This window comes from Triticum aestivum, chromosome 1B (genome assembly GCF_018294505.1).
Source record: "Triticum aestivum cultivar Chinese Spring chromosome 1B, IWGSC CS RefSeq v2.1, whole genome shotgun sequence".
In the NCBI taxonomy this organism is placed as follows: Eukaryota; Viridiplantae; Streptophyta; class Magnoliopsida; order Poales; family Poaceae; genus Triticum; species Triticum aestivum.
The window spans coordinates 71,647,704-71,660,879 of record NC_057795.1 but is presented as its reverse complement, the minus strand read 5'-3'; the positions used below and the strand labels follow the sequence as shown (position 1 = coordinate 71,660,879).

Below are 13,176 nucleotides of genomic sequence, written 5' to 3'. Positions count from 1 at the left end.
GTGAAATTGAAGTGTATTTGCCGGGAAGATGGACAAAAGCTGTTGGCAGAGATACATGGAGGCATATGTGGCCACCACATTGGCGCAAGAGCACTTGCCGGCAAAGCTTTCCGGCAAGGTTTCTTTTGGCCGACAGCCCTCCAGGATGCAACTGCACAAGTAACCAAGTGTGAAGCGTGCCAGTTCCACTCCAAACAGATACACCAGCCAGCTCAAGCTCTCCAGACGATCCCTTTATCCTGGCCATTTTCGGTCTGGGGGCTCGATATCCTCGGCCCTTTCCCCCGAGCTGTCGGGGGCTTTGAGTACTTGTACGTCGCAATCGACAAGTTCACAAAGTGGCCGGAAGTGCAGCCAGTGAGGAAGGTGATAGCACAGTCAGCAGTCAAGTTCTTCAGGTCAATTGTTTGCCGTTTCGGGATCCCTAACAGGATCATCACCGACAACGGCACGCAATTCACGAGCCGCACCTTCATGCAGTATGTCCAAGACCTTGGCGCCAAGGTCTGCTTCGCTTCTGTTGCTCATCCAAGAAGCAACGGTCAAGCAGAGAGGGCAAATGCTGAAGTGCTGCGCGGGCTCAAGACCAGAACTTTCGACAGGCTGCGCAAGTGCGGAAGAAACTGGATCGAGGAGCTGCCGGTGGTTCTTTGGTCGATCAGAACGACGCCAAATCGAGCCACTGGCCAGACGCCTTTCGCTCTAGTCTATGGAGCAGAGGCAGTTCTCCCCACGGAACTCGTATACGGATCGCCTCGAGTGCTCGCTTATGATGAGCTTGAGCAAGAACAGCTGCGACAAGACGACGCGCTGCTCCTTGAGGAAGATCGTCTTCAGGCTGCTGTACGAGCTGCTCGATACCAGCAAGCTTTGCGCCGCTACCATAGCCGCAAAGTTAAAGCCAGAAGCTTCGAGGAAGGCGACCTTGTTCTTCGGCGCGTTCAGTCCGCCAAGAATTCCAACAAGTTGACGCCGAAGTGGGAAGGCCCTTATCGGGTGAAACGAGTCACAAGGCCCGGCGCTGTCCGCCTTGAGACCGAAGATGGCATTCCGGTGAGCAACTCCTGGAACATAGAACATCTTCGTAAGTTTTTCCCGTAGGGCGCGGTTGCCGGAACCCGTTCCGGCAACCACCTTTTGTACAAGTCTTGCCGCTGTTGCATGTAATCCTTTGTACAAAGCCGGGCGCAGATCCCGTGCATAAATAGAACCCCATGTGCTCCGCACAACTTGTCCATTTCATGCATTAGTTTCTTTCTTGCATGTGTTATCTGACACTTTGTGCAGCACCTACATCCGGTAAGCAATAACGAGCCGAAGGGCTCCATATCATTATTTTCTCTTCTTTCTTCTTTTTCAACAAAGGAAAAGAAGGTTCCCTCGCACACAAGTTTGCCGGGGGGAAGGAGAAGATTGTGGTATGGACCAGGCGTCGTTCAAGCAAAGTTTTGCCTTGCCGGGAAGCAAACGACAGAAAAGCTAAGTTGCCAAAGTTTGAGCAATCAATTTTTAAATTTTTTGAGTTATCTTCCTCGAACGACCCTGCTTTGTATGGAAAACCTGTGCGCGGAGGAACCAACTCGTGGCTAGTTGCGCCCTTACTTTGTTTCGAGTCCGCTCAACAACTTAAGTGTGCTGCATCTAGTCGCGACAAGGTTTCTTGTCGGAAGCAGCGCCGCCAGCAGGCTGCTGACGTTCCACACTTAGCGCTCGCGGCTCGGGCGCCTGCGCCGACAAGTTCCTTAGAAGCGTAGGGTAAAAACATACAAAGGATAGAATCTAGTAGAGGAAATAACATAGCAATTGATAACAGAAATAAAGTTATATTACAAGATAACTTGTCGCAGCTCTAACAGACTGTTTTCATAACATGATTAGCAGCGACAAGGGAAAAGAGAAAACGGGCGGCCTAGTCTACACGATCGCCCTCAACCCTCTTGATCTCGCTCACCTTGTCCACAATGGGTGCGACAAGGGCCTTGAGCGCATCCAGATCGGCGTCAGGCGGCAAGGACCTGAGGGCGTTGGTAAGGTTGAGACCTGGGTTGCGGAAGGCCACCTTCATCAGCACCTTCTGGAGAGCCCCCGCGCAAATCCTGCGTGACTCATCGGCCAGCTGCTTTGGGATCCTCTCCCGGAGCCGCTGGAGTGCCGTCGCCATGCTCTTGAAGAACAGGCTGAGCTTGGCGCTGGGTTGGAGATTCTCGTCGGAGGGATACCCAAAGTCCTCCATCCCCAGCTGCGCCAGCTCCTCGTCGATGACTGCGGCAATATTCACCAGACCCTCAGTCCAGTGCTCCATAGTATCTCTGAACGAGTTCTGGGTAACTGCGATGCTCTCCAGCAGCGCCTTATCAGCTTTGACCTTCTCCGACAAGGTCTTCTCCCGCTCCTTGGTGGCCTCCAGCGTCTGCATCAGCGTGGCCAGCTTCAACTCCAGGACCGCATTGGAATCCTTGGCGGTGCTGAGCTCTTTGCCCCTTTCAGTGAGAAGACCTTGCAGCTCACCGTGGGCGGCAACATCCTTCTCACGCTCATGCTTGAGCGCGGCAAGCTCCTCGCCGCTCTTCCCGATGTTGGCCTCCAGCTGCGCGACCTTCTCCTCCAGCTCTTTCTTGGCAGCCTCTGCGATTGAGGCAGCGTCCTTTGCCTCCTTGAGCGCCCCGCCAAGTGCTTGCTCGCGCTCGGCGAGCTCCTCCTCGTAGCTGTCGAGGTTGGCCTTCCGCTGCACCAATTCGCCTTCTCGCGCGGACTGCTTCTCGGCGGCCAGCCTTTGTTCCTCCTCAGCTTCGGCCTTCTCAAGAAGGAAGGCCGTGCGCTCTTCGTCGAGTCGCTCCTGCTCCTGTGCCAGGGACCAGAGAGCTTCTTGATTGTGGCCCCGGAGCTCCTCCGCGCGCTTCTCCATGTCAACTCCCGCCTTCGCGACAAGCGCTTCCCGGGAAGCCAGCTTGGCTTGCCGTGCGCGGTAGAGTGACAGCAGCTTCCGCAGCAGCTGCTCCTCCTCAGGCTCGCCACTGCTGCTGCTGGGCGCGTCGACCAACGACAGTCCAGCAGAGGCGAGCACCTCCTCATCGAAAGTTTCCCCCTCGACCGGCGCCCTGGAGCTCGACGCCCAGGGTAGCTTGATGAAGATATCGTCACCGGCCTTCAAGTAGGCGCCGGGCTGGGGCTCCTCGGAGCCCGGCTCCGCAGAAGCGGCAGAGGGATCGGCGGTCGGCGCAGCGCCTGGCGCTCCTGCGGCCTCAGGGTCGTCAGTGCGATCGCCCGACCCCTCGCCGGCTTCTGCGGCGGCAGCCTTGGCGGCCTCCTCGCCGGCGGTCTCATCAGCACCGGCCCCTTCCTCGCCGGCGCCCTCTGTCTCCATTGGCTCAGCAGCAGATGGGTCTGAAGAACGAAGAAGGGAGAAAAATCAATCAAAAATCCAAGAGAAGAAAATCAGAAGAAGAAGAACCCAAGGGAAAGTTTTTGGGCAAGTGAATTACCTATGCCAAGATCTGCAGTTGCGGTCTCGGCCGCCGCAGGATCGACGGTGCTGCCCCTTGCCGGAGAGTTCTCCCTTGCCGGAGAGCGCTCCCTTACCGGGAACTCCTCCCTTAGCGGCGTAGTCGAAGCAGATGGCACTTCGGGACCAGCTTCCGGGCGCTCCTGATATGGCTGCTCTGCTCCTACACAAATCAACAAGCAAGATATCAACAAAGGAAAAAGCACTCATGCGCGCCTGACAGCAGAAAGCTAACTATGAACTTACGCTGGGGGCTGGGGGCTGTTTTGAGGAGTGGTTGCCGGGTCCGTCAAGGTGGTCTCGGACCCACCCCCTGCTGACACGGTGGGGTCATCTTCGATGACAATCACCGCGGCCTTGGCCCTCTTCGCCGCTCTCTGGGCCAGCGTCCTGAAAAGAAAGGAGTCCAGATTGAAGCAAGTCAGATACAAGATAAAAACAGCAAGATTTAAGAACTACAAGAGCACCAAGGAAACTTACTCTTCTTCCTCCTCGTCGGAGCTGAGCGCGGAAAGATCAAAGTCCGGCTCCCTTCCGGTGCGGCGAGGCGGAGGAGTAGGATCCCTTGCCCGCTTGGCGGGGGCGGTGGCGGTGGCCCGGGAAGATCCCGCTCCAGTTGCCGCTGCTGCGTGGGGCGCTCCCGCGGCAACATTGCTTGCCGCGGTAGAGCGTGTCGCACGGCTTGGCGGCTGTTGACCCGGCTGCCGCCCCGCTACGTCCGCGGCCCTGCGAAGACGCCTTCTTGGCGGGGCCGGGGGCTCCGCCTGCGGCAAGCCTTCTGAAGGCTCGGGCTCTTCCTCGCCGGCCTCGCTCGGCTCAGCTTCAGAACCGGCAGGCTCTTCCTCGCCAATGAACTCCGCGCGCTCGGCGAGGTTTGCCGCCTCTGCAGCCTCCGCCTCCTCCACAGTGAACCCGAACGCGCCCGCGGCAGCTGCGGCCGCAACCTCTTCCGCCCTAGTGGCGATGCGCTGCAGCTCCTCGTCGGTGGTGTCACGGGTGAGGCTCTTCTGCTCGTCAGCGTGGACCGGCACTTCTTCCAAGTTGTCGAAGAACGCTTGCACGACGTCATCCGCAGGCTCTTGCCAAGTTGGAACGATTCCGTGTGAATCGCACAACGGCATCATGGCGCGGATCCGGTCAAGCGAAGAATTGTTGCACAATGGAACGACGCCCCTCGGCAGCGTGAATGGGTGCTGGGGGTCGCGTTTGAACAACTCCAGGAGCATTGCATCCAGCTCCAAGACGGTGAAGTTGTAGTTGAGGCCCGGCCGCAGCCTCATGATGTCCGCCGAGTTCTTGAATTCCCAGGCGGGCCTCCCCCTCTCCTGCAGGGGGGCGATGCGGCGGCGGAGGAAATCTGCGCCTACAGCGCCTACAGTGAGCCCGGCAAGCCTGAGGCGAAGGATCCTAGTAATGGCGATCTTCAGCCTCTCGTCTTCCGGGGCCACGTTGCTCCAGTCATTGCCGCGCACTATTGGAGCTTGGCGCACGGCGGTGAAGGGCTGCGGATTCTCCTCGACGATCCAGCACCACTCCGCTCTCCACTCCTCCCACTTGCTGCGGAGCTCACCCTCCAAGTACGCCTCCTTCTTGCCGACTCTCGAGATCCAGGCGATCCCTCCGGCAAGCGGCTCTCCTCTCTCTACCCGAGGTATGAAGAAGTGGCGGAAAAGGGCAACATTGGGGTGGACTCCGACAAAGTTTTCGCACAAATGTGCGAAAACTGCCATGGTCAGAACGGCGTTGGGGGTGAAGTCAAGGAGGCGGAAGCCGTAGGTGTTCATGATATCGCAGAAGAACTCCGAGAAGGGCGGGCAGAGCCCGCAATAGAAGAACAGCGCGAAGAATGGGTACCCGTTTGGAGCCAGTTCCGAAGCAGCGGCCGGGAGTACCCTCGTGCGCGGATGCGCCCGCGTCTCCGTCGCCCAAAAGAGGTAGAAGTACTCCCTCAGCTCCTTCACGCCGAGCTGGGGGGAGAAGATCGCCCGCTCCTTCCGCAGCGCCGCGAGCCGCTGCGCCTCGGCCGACTTCACGCCCTTTCCCTTGTCGGCTTTCGGAGCCATGGCGGAGGTGGTGGGGGAGGTCGACGGCGTTGGTGATGCTGGTGGCAATGGGGGGCGGAGCGCTGCTCTCTCGGCTTCGAGAAGAAGGGGGGGGCGGCGGAGGTTCGTGAAGATGGAGTAGTAGCAACCAGCGAGGGGGAACGAACTGCCCCTGTTTCCTCTGCTTATAAAGAGGGACGGGGCGGACGTTTCGCCCTTCCGAATAAAGAACCACCCACGATCTCTCCCACGATGCCGCATTCAACGCGTGCCGTTAGGGGAGAGCGCGGTGGATACGGAGCGAGATTCGGCGTGGCCCAGTCCACATGTGCCCGTGCCCTGTCTTGGGCCTGGCCCAACAGCGCTCGGCACCGTGTCTGGCCCAGGCCCGGGGGCTCCTGTCGGTGTACTAGAATAGGGGTACCCTAGTACCCCGAACTTGTGCACGGGCAGTTGCAGCACCCCGCGGCAAGGCTTGCCGGGCTAACACCAAGATCCTCCGTGGTTCCCTTGGAGCCATTCAAGAACAAAGTATTTAAGCTCAGGAGACAAGGCCCCGGCAAGAGGAGCTTGCCGGGAAGGCCAACCGAGGCACTCCAAGGAACTTGCCGCGACGCGCCACGCGCTCCGGCAAGGCAACAAGGCCCCGGCAAGAGGAGCTTGCCGGGAAGACCAACCAAGGTACCTCGAGGCCCGGTGAGCGACAAGCCTCCGGACCCGACAAGATAACAGCAGCGGCAAGGCGCTTGCCGCGGCAGGCGGCCACTCTGTGCCCACGCTCCAGCGCATCCACCAACGTGTCGCTTTGGGGGCCTCTCCAGGCGCGCGTGGCGGGAGGCTGTGCAGCCAGCAGTGCGCAGTGGCATGCGAAGCTGACAAGATCGCCATCGTGGCGAACGGTGGCGCCCCTAACGGTCCTTTTCTGCACTGTTTGGGCGACTCGGACGGGCATTTAATGCCCTTGTCCCCTGCCGCCAGGGTTAGGTAGGGTGCACTGTACAAGTAACTGTACCAACCACCTCACTTTTTACATTTGTACCCTTCTCTGTGTTGCCACCTGTCGGTGAGCCCTTTAGCGTATAAAAGGAGGCCCATGCGCAACGTAGAGGAGGTTCCGTTCGACTGGTTCGCGAAGTTCGACTCATTCGTAACCCAGAAAAACACTACGCTCTCTCTCTAGAGCAAGAACACAAGATAATCAAACAAGCAGCAGTAGGAGTGTTATCTCTCCGGAGAGCTCCGAAGCTGGGTAAACTTCTCGTGTGCTTCGCCTCGATCTGCTCTTCGTGCGATCTCCGCCCCCCGCCGAACCGAAAGGGGCCCGGTCCGCCGGCCCCATAGGTGTTCGTGGATCAGTTTCCCCCGACACACATTTATTATATTTTTCTACTATTAGGTACCAAAATGAAGAACAGTTGCATTTTGCTTACAGAAACAGTAGTGGCAAGCCCTCCGGAGAATGCATTATGCACTAAAGTGATGTACATAAAGGGATCAGTTAACAAGATCCCGCATAAAAAGAAACAGAAAAAAATTTCCACAATTTGCAGGAAAGCTAATCCGAAAGCTCAAGAGAAAACAAAAGAACTCGTAGATTGTTAAGATCTTTTTTTCTGTATGCTAAGCCAATTCTTAAGAAGAGACCTTGTTTGGAAGATCCAGTTGAGATATCGACACTATTCTGATCTATTGTTGCACTGCTGCATTTGGTCAAAGATTACTTTTCTGTTCCTTCATATGTAAATTAACTAGCACCAAAGGCTGATTAGGTCCCAACAGCCTCTGCTGAATTTCATTCAAGCATTCTGCATTCTTTCATGTTGTCTAGCTGCAGCACACTACAATTTGGCATCTCGGCAGAGTGGCAAATTGGATTGGCATGGTAATTCAATCTCATGCTTCCCTTTTTCATCCAATGTCACTGCAAACAGTCCACGGAACTGCGGCGGCGGAAGCTCTTCATCATGAACATAATAGTAAAGGTACCACTGATGGAGCGCCCACGGACGAGTATGACCCGTGGGAACCTCCCCATCCTCCTCCTCACCCCTCATTAGCTGACTTGACGTGTCCTATTCAACATATGAGGGAGGTAAAGTAACTAGCCCCTGCTCAAATGATATACATCTATCCCACTTCGTCCCTCTTCTCACTGCACTTATTTTTGTGGTGGTTCTTGACTGAGAATTCTTATTTTACAGTACATGCTTCAACTGCAGCGTTTCCTTGCTGACGCCAGAGCTACCAATATAATCTCCCCCGACCGCACTCCCAAGGTTTTTTTAATACTTGTTCATTTGTATGATAGATTGACTATCGTCTGGCATCTTACTAATATTCTCAATATTTTTTCTAGCTAACCTGTATGTTGCAACATTATAAAAGAAATGTGGTTTTCATCCCTCAACTATTATCTGATTGTAACTTTCAACCCTAAAGTCGAAAATGTCTCGAAGTTGCTCCCTCAACTATCAATAATGTGCAGCTTTCATCATTCAAGTGGTGTGGCGCTGGCGCCTACCTGTTGGCCACATCACCCACCAGTTTCCGTCACGCTATCAGTTCCCATAAAAACAATTCATAAAATTGGTAATAATTTCAAGACATCTTTAAAAAGTTAGAAAACAAGAAATGTTCTAGAGAAAAACTTCCCAAAAATCACATCTGTTTTTGTATTAAAGAACTTCTAAAGTGTAAACTGCAGAAATAACTTAACTTTACGGAAAAAAATAGGAGGGAGACATTTGTTTTCTCTTGCAATTTTTTTGTTTTCTTAATTTAGATTTTATGTTCAAATATTGTAATAAACATATGGAATATCACATAGAAAATTTGTGACATGCTTGACATATGGTGGCGATGTGACCTACATATGTAGGCGCCATGTAATTCGGAATTGTTTTCGAAACCATTATGAGAGTTGCTCGGTATTGAACTATTCATAGTGGAGGGCTCAACTTTGGGTGGTTTAAAAGTTTAGTGCTGAAAGCTACATATGTAATAGTCGAGGGATGAAAAATTGCACTTTTTCCTAATTTTCAATGGCATAAAGTGCCTTTGTTAGTTGGATAACTGAACTGATTGCCTTTCATTTTGTTTCTACATGGATTGGTCCATCTAGGAAACGCTCGTGAAATATTATGGCATATGCGATCGTTTGTTGGCAGTCCTCCAAAAGGATAGTGTTCCACTCTTCCTCCGCATCTTCGAGAAGTACAGGGAGTGCTTTGTTTCTGGTTTTGTCATCATTCCACAAACCCTTGACTTAATTATTCTAGAGAATGCCCTGCGTTGTGCTAATCTTGTTTTGGAGGGGAAGTCACCTAAGCTCTGCGGAGTACGTGCCAACCCCAACTACATGACCAGCTTTGGGTACTTCCCCCTCCACCAAGCTGCAGAGTCATTCTCCGTCGAAATGGTTGAGTTACTGTTCCGGTATGGTGCATCGGCCAATCAGCGCACCTCGGGTAATAAAATCATCGAGGGCCTCCTCCCACTCCATGTTGCCATCGAGAACACTTGCCAGCATAAGTATCTAGAGGACAACCTATTAGTTGACGAGAACTACAGGAAGGGGAATGTTGGGTACATCTACAAGCTCATACATCTGCTTTGCCTGCCTGAGATGGTTCGTGTTAAATCCCTCCTTACATACTTTGGTTACATGATAGCAATAAAGAAGTTCAGCTCATCCCAGTTATTTAAATCCACCATTCTTAACAGTGCTTAAGAACTGACAATCTGTGATTTTGTATAGTTCAACTTGTGAGATGGACAGTTTATCTTTGAAAACATCTGATGTATTTATGTCCATAATACAGGAGGCACCGTTTTTCTTTGATCAATGGGAAATGAGTCAAGTTTCTCTGTAATTATAAGTTTTAAGTTGATTTTGTTTTCTGGTAGAGTTTGATGTCAATGTTATGTATACTATAAGTAGGGGTGCAGGACGGCGTCCCGGTTAGACCCGCATAAGTCGACTGTCAATACAATTTAAGCTAATCCACTCAATCTCGATTTAAAACTAAACTGTCCAAGTTTGTATACGAAGCGGGGCGGATCGGGCGCCGCGCTGCACCCCTAACTATAAGCACTTGAAGTGAAAGCTGTTCTGTATTTGTGACTTATGCAGAAGATCTTCTTGGACACCACTAGATTGCTTGCAGCTCACACTGATAATGTAGTCGATGAGCTTTTGAATTACATCGAGCATGGGAAGATTGTCCCTGCAGCTATTCTTCTCCTTGCAGCTCAAAGGCGATTCCGCAAGCTCAATGGTTTTGATATGATCAAGAACCGTATTGATGATTCTATATTCTCCCTGATAAGGGAGGGGTGTGGATTGCAAATTGGTAAAAATACCAAGGAAGCAAAGCAGCGGAAGGAGAAGGAAGTACGTTTCTATAATGTGTTGTTCCTTGTTAGGATAATTCTGAAAGCTGGTGAAGCTCTTGATGCATATATTCAAACTCATTCAGAGGTACCACCTTTTCATTTGATGCATATATTTGTTTTTTCTTGTTTTACCGAATCTTAATATTCTAGTATGTTATGGTTTGGCTTTTGAACCTTAAAGTATTGATCATAGTGAGAAAATATTATATAACAGTTCCCTTGCCGACCACAACAAAAAGAACAGAGTTTTTTCTTTTTGACTTGCAAGGCATGTGATCTGCCGAACAGAGTATCTGGCTGTTTTTTCTTCTTGTTTTACCAAATCGTCATTGTCATCAGACATCTTTTTTTTTCTTGGATTTTCTCTGTTATGACATCTTTATAATCAATATCTCCTGAAAATGTGCATTATCAGTATTTCCCTAAGTTATAGTACTAAATCGGTTATTCGAGGTAAGCCATAGATGCAACTAGTTCCATATTCTAGTTTGGTACTATTTACTGATTGAAAAAGGTTGTTGTTACTATAATTTATTTATTTATTTTGAGATACTTGATTGCTTGACCATACCAATCTTACCAAATGTTGGTGTCACCAAAACTCAAACATGGCCAATAGTCTGGCATAAGAAGAGTGTTTGCTTGTCACTGTTCTGTAGCGAGTCTGGTCAATGTCCAATCACATAAATAACAACTGGCATTAATGTAATTGCACCGCAGCAATTATCAACTAGCATAAGTTTATTGCGTAAGTTGATAGACCGATAAACTAATACAAGATAGTAGCAAGCATGGCATCGCAGGAAAATAACCCAATTAGTAAAAGCCATTCTGATGATCATCCCACTCCCTAACTCATTGGAGCACTCCTCAACCCATTACTCTCTTCACCACCATGAGCATGATATGAATGATCATCTTCAAAGTCACAATCACCCGCATCTTCACCACGCACGGAGATATTTTGATCCAACTCAACTACTTTTCATGGGCATCCATGTTTAAGCATCGACATCACCATGAGCTCAAACCCTGAGGATTTAATAAGATTGTGGATACAAGTGTACTGGTATCTATCTGTTAAACACATTTGAGATCTGTAGTGGTAGACTGCTAGTCTAGTGTTTTAAGTCTTTGGCACTCCAGGCCATTTGGGTTTATGGAACAGGTTAGAACATAGCACATGAGTTGAGTACGATTGGACACTTATCAAGTAAATCGAAACAAGTCAAACTTAATTACCTTTGTTACTGGGTTTATAGAATAATATGCAGGCATCTCATCACGAGGTCCATGGAAAAGTTTCAGCAGTTCTCAAAAGTTATGACGTTGGTCCTCTCGGAAAAGATATTTGCATTGAAGACCTTCAATGGTTCGATTTTTTCATGCCTTGTGCTTCTATATGGTTGCTATATCTTGTATCTGTAGATAATTACTTAACAATATTTTGATTCTTTATTTCACATGCTCTTGAAGCTTCCCCTATGACTGTGGAGGGCCGGACGGTGTGTTACCTGAACACGGTACGTCTGTGTTTCACAGCCTGGTATTTTAAAGTAACTTCACAAATTTCGCAAAATAGGCTGTAATAATTCTGTCATGGGAAACAGGGGACACAGATTTGACCAAGGCAGCCACTGGATCACCTACTCCGGAAGTCAAGGAGAAAAATGTAAGGATATTTGAAGTTGAGTTCCTCTCGATTTTTCTATCTCTTATTTTGCTGGATGCTGATTATCGTTTTTTATGAATTTTGTGTTTTCTGTTTTAATTTCTTTCTGATGTTTACATGCTGAGACTGATAAAAATGTTTTAATATTCATTTGTATGATGAGAGTCACATTCAAGTCTTCAGGCTACAATTTCACGGATTATCCCATAATTTAGTGTTGCGTGTACAAATTCAAGAGTTCATTGATGGCTAGAGCTGAAACCCTTGTTTTAGTTTTTATCTGGATAACTGATGTTGTGCAAATGATCTTATATTGTTGTAGTAAAAGTTTATGCATAAGACACACATGCCATTTTTGTTCCCTTTTGTACTCTGAATTAACAAAAAAAGAAGAAGAGGGAAATCCGGTCTAAGTGAGTTTAGGATCTTGGGCTTGTAGTTTGTACAGTCTGCACCTGCTGTTAAGCACACGATTTTTTGCAGACTAAATGGTATATGTATGTTTTATGTGTGTGTTGTTGACGCTGATATCTTGATTATGTACATGTTAACCAGGCTGTGGCAAAGGAACGACGAGTTAACCACCTGTATGCAAGAGATCAGTTTTTCCCGGTATGGAGATCAGTGCTGACAGCTCGGTTTATTACGAAGATCTTTCCGCCCTACACACCGAAGAAAGAGTTGCCGCTGTATACTAGTGATGGGGGCTCCGAGAAGTTGAGAGCTGAAAGGCACTCTCATATCCTTCTTGGCACGTTGGAGAGGAATTATCCGAGAGTGAGAGTAGCAAGTAAACCGACGCCCACAAGTAAGTATCGGTCCAGAAGGTTGTTTGGCACTGCTGCATCGACTGTCCTGAAGATGCTTAAGCACGTATGAATACCAGAGCTGGAAGGTATAATATCTTACTAGTCCAAGCTTTTGTAACACATATAGGGATAGAAGTTGAGCTTGAGCTGCACTGATGTCTTCTGTGCAAATTCACTGTGCAGGTGCGCTGAGACGAGCATCCATTCTCCTGCAGTTTGTCGAGATGGTTATCGATTTGTGTGATTTGTCCACCACAGATGCTGATCCTTGTCTATTAACGCTCTCAATCTCATTATCATTCTAAAACTGTTGTCTAAGTAGTACTTCCTCCGTTCACAGATATAAGATAATTTATCTTCTTTTGAATTGAAGGTATATAAATACTTTGTGTCTTTTGTCACTCATTTCAGTCCGTATGTAGTGAATATTGCAATATTCAAAACATCTTATATTTGTGAACGAAGGGAGTAGTATATAACTTTCCGAGGCTTTGACATGGGCCTGAAGGGTGCAACGTATGTCAGTATTCAGCTTGAACCATGACTCTAATTCTTATGTAACCAAGCTCGACGGCAGCATGAGCAGATGACTCTAATTGATTGCATACAACAAATTTAGACACTACCAAATGTCTGAATGTGCAAGAATTTTTATTTTCCAGGCATCCTTCGTCAATTGCTTTCTTTCTTTCTTTCTTAGTTCTATACAAAAAGAATGGTTTCTTCTAAGAGACATGACATCTTTCTTCATTCCTT

The 13,176-nt window shown here is 49.5% G+C and overlaps 1 protein-coding gene across 1 annotated transcript; it reads left to right on the top strand.

The window, feature by feature from the left end:
* Positions 1-7,467: 7,467 nt before the first annotated feature.
* LOC123087130 (uncharacterized) lies at positions 7,468-12,902 on the top strand. Its single transcript, XM_044509043.1, has 9 exons — positions 7,468-7,636; positions 7,746-7,820; positions 8,666-9,172; positions 9,677-10,024; positions 11,214-11,311; positions 11,416-11,444; positions 11,550-11,611; positions 12,167-12,506; positions 12,604-12,902. The coding sequence occupies exons 1-8, from the start codon at positions 7,628-7,630 to the stop codon at positions 12,488-12,490; spliced, it is 1,452 nt and encodes a 483-aa protein (XP_044364978.1). The 5' UTR covers positions 7,468-7,627; the 3' UTR covers positions 12,491-12,506; positions 12,604-12,902.
* The last annotated feature ends 274 nt before the right edge of the window (positions 12,903-13,176 follow it).

Excerpts from the sequence above, each read along its gene's own strand:
- LOC123087130 (XM_044509043.1), top strand. Across the intron at positions 11,445-11,549 it reads TGACTGTGGAGGGCCGGACG|GGGACACAGATTTGACCAAG; the intron begins GTGTGTTACCTG and ends CATGGGAAACAG. Across the intron at positions 11,612-12,166 it reads CGGAAGTCAAGGAGAAAAAT|GCTGTGGCAAAGGAACGACG; the intron begins GTAAGGATATTT and ends CATGTTAACCAG.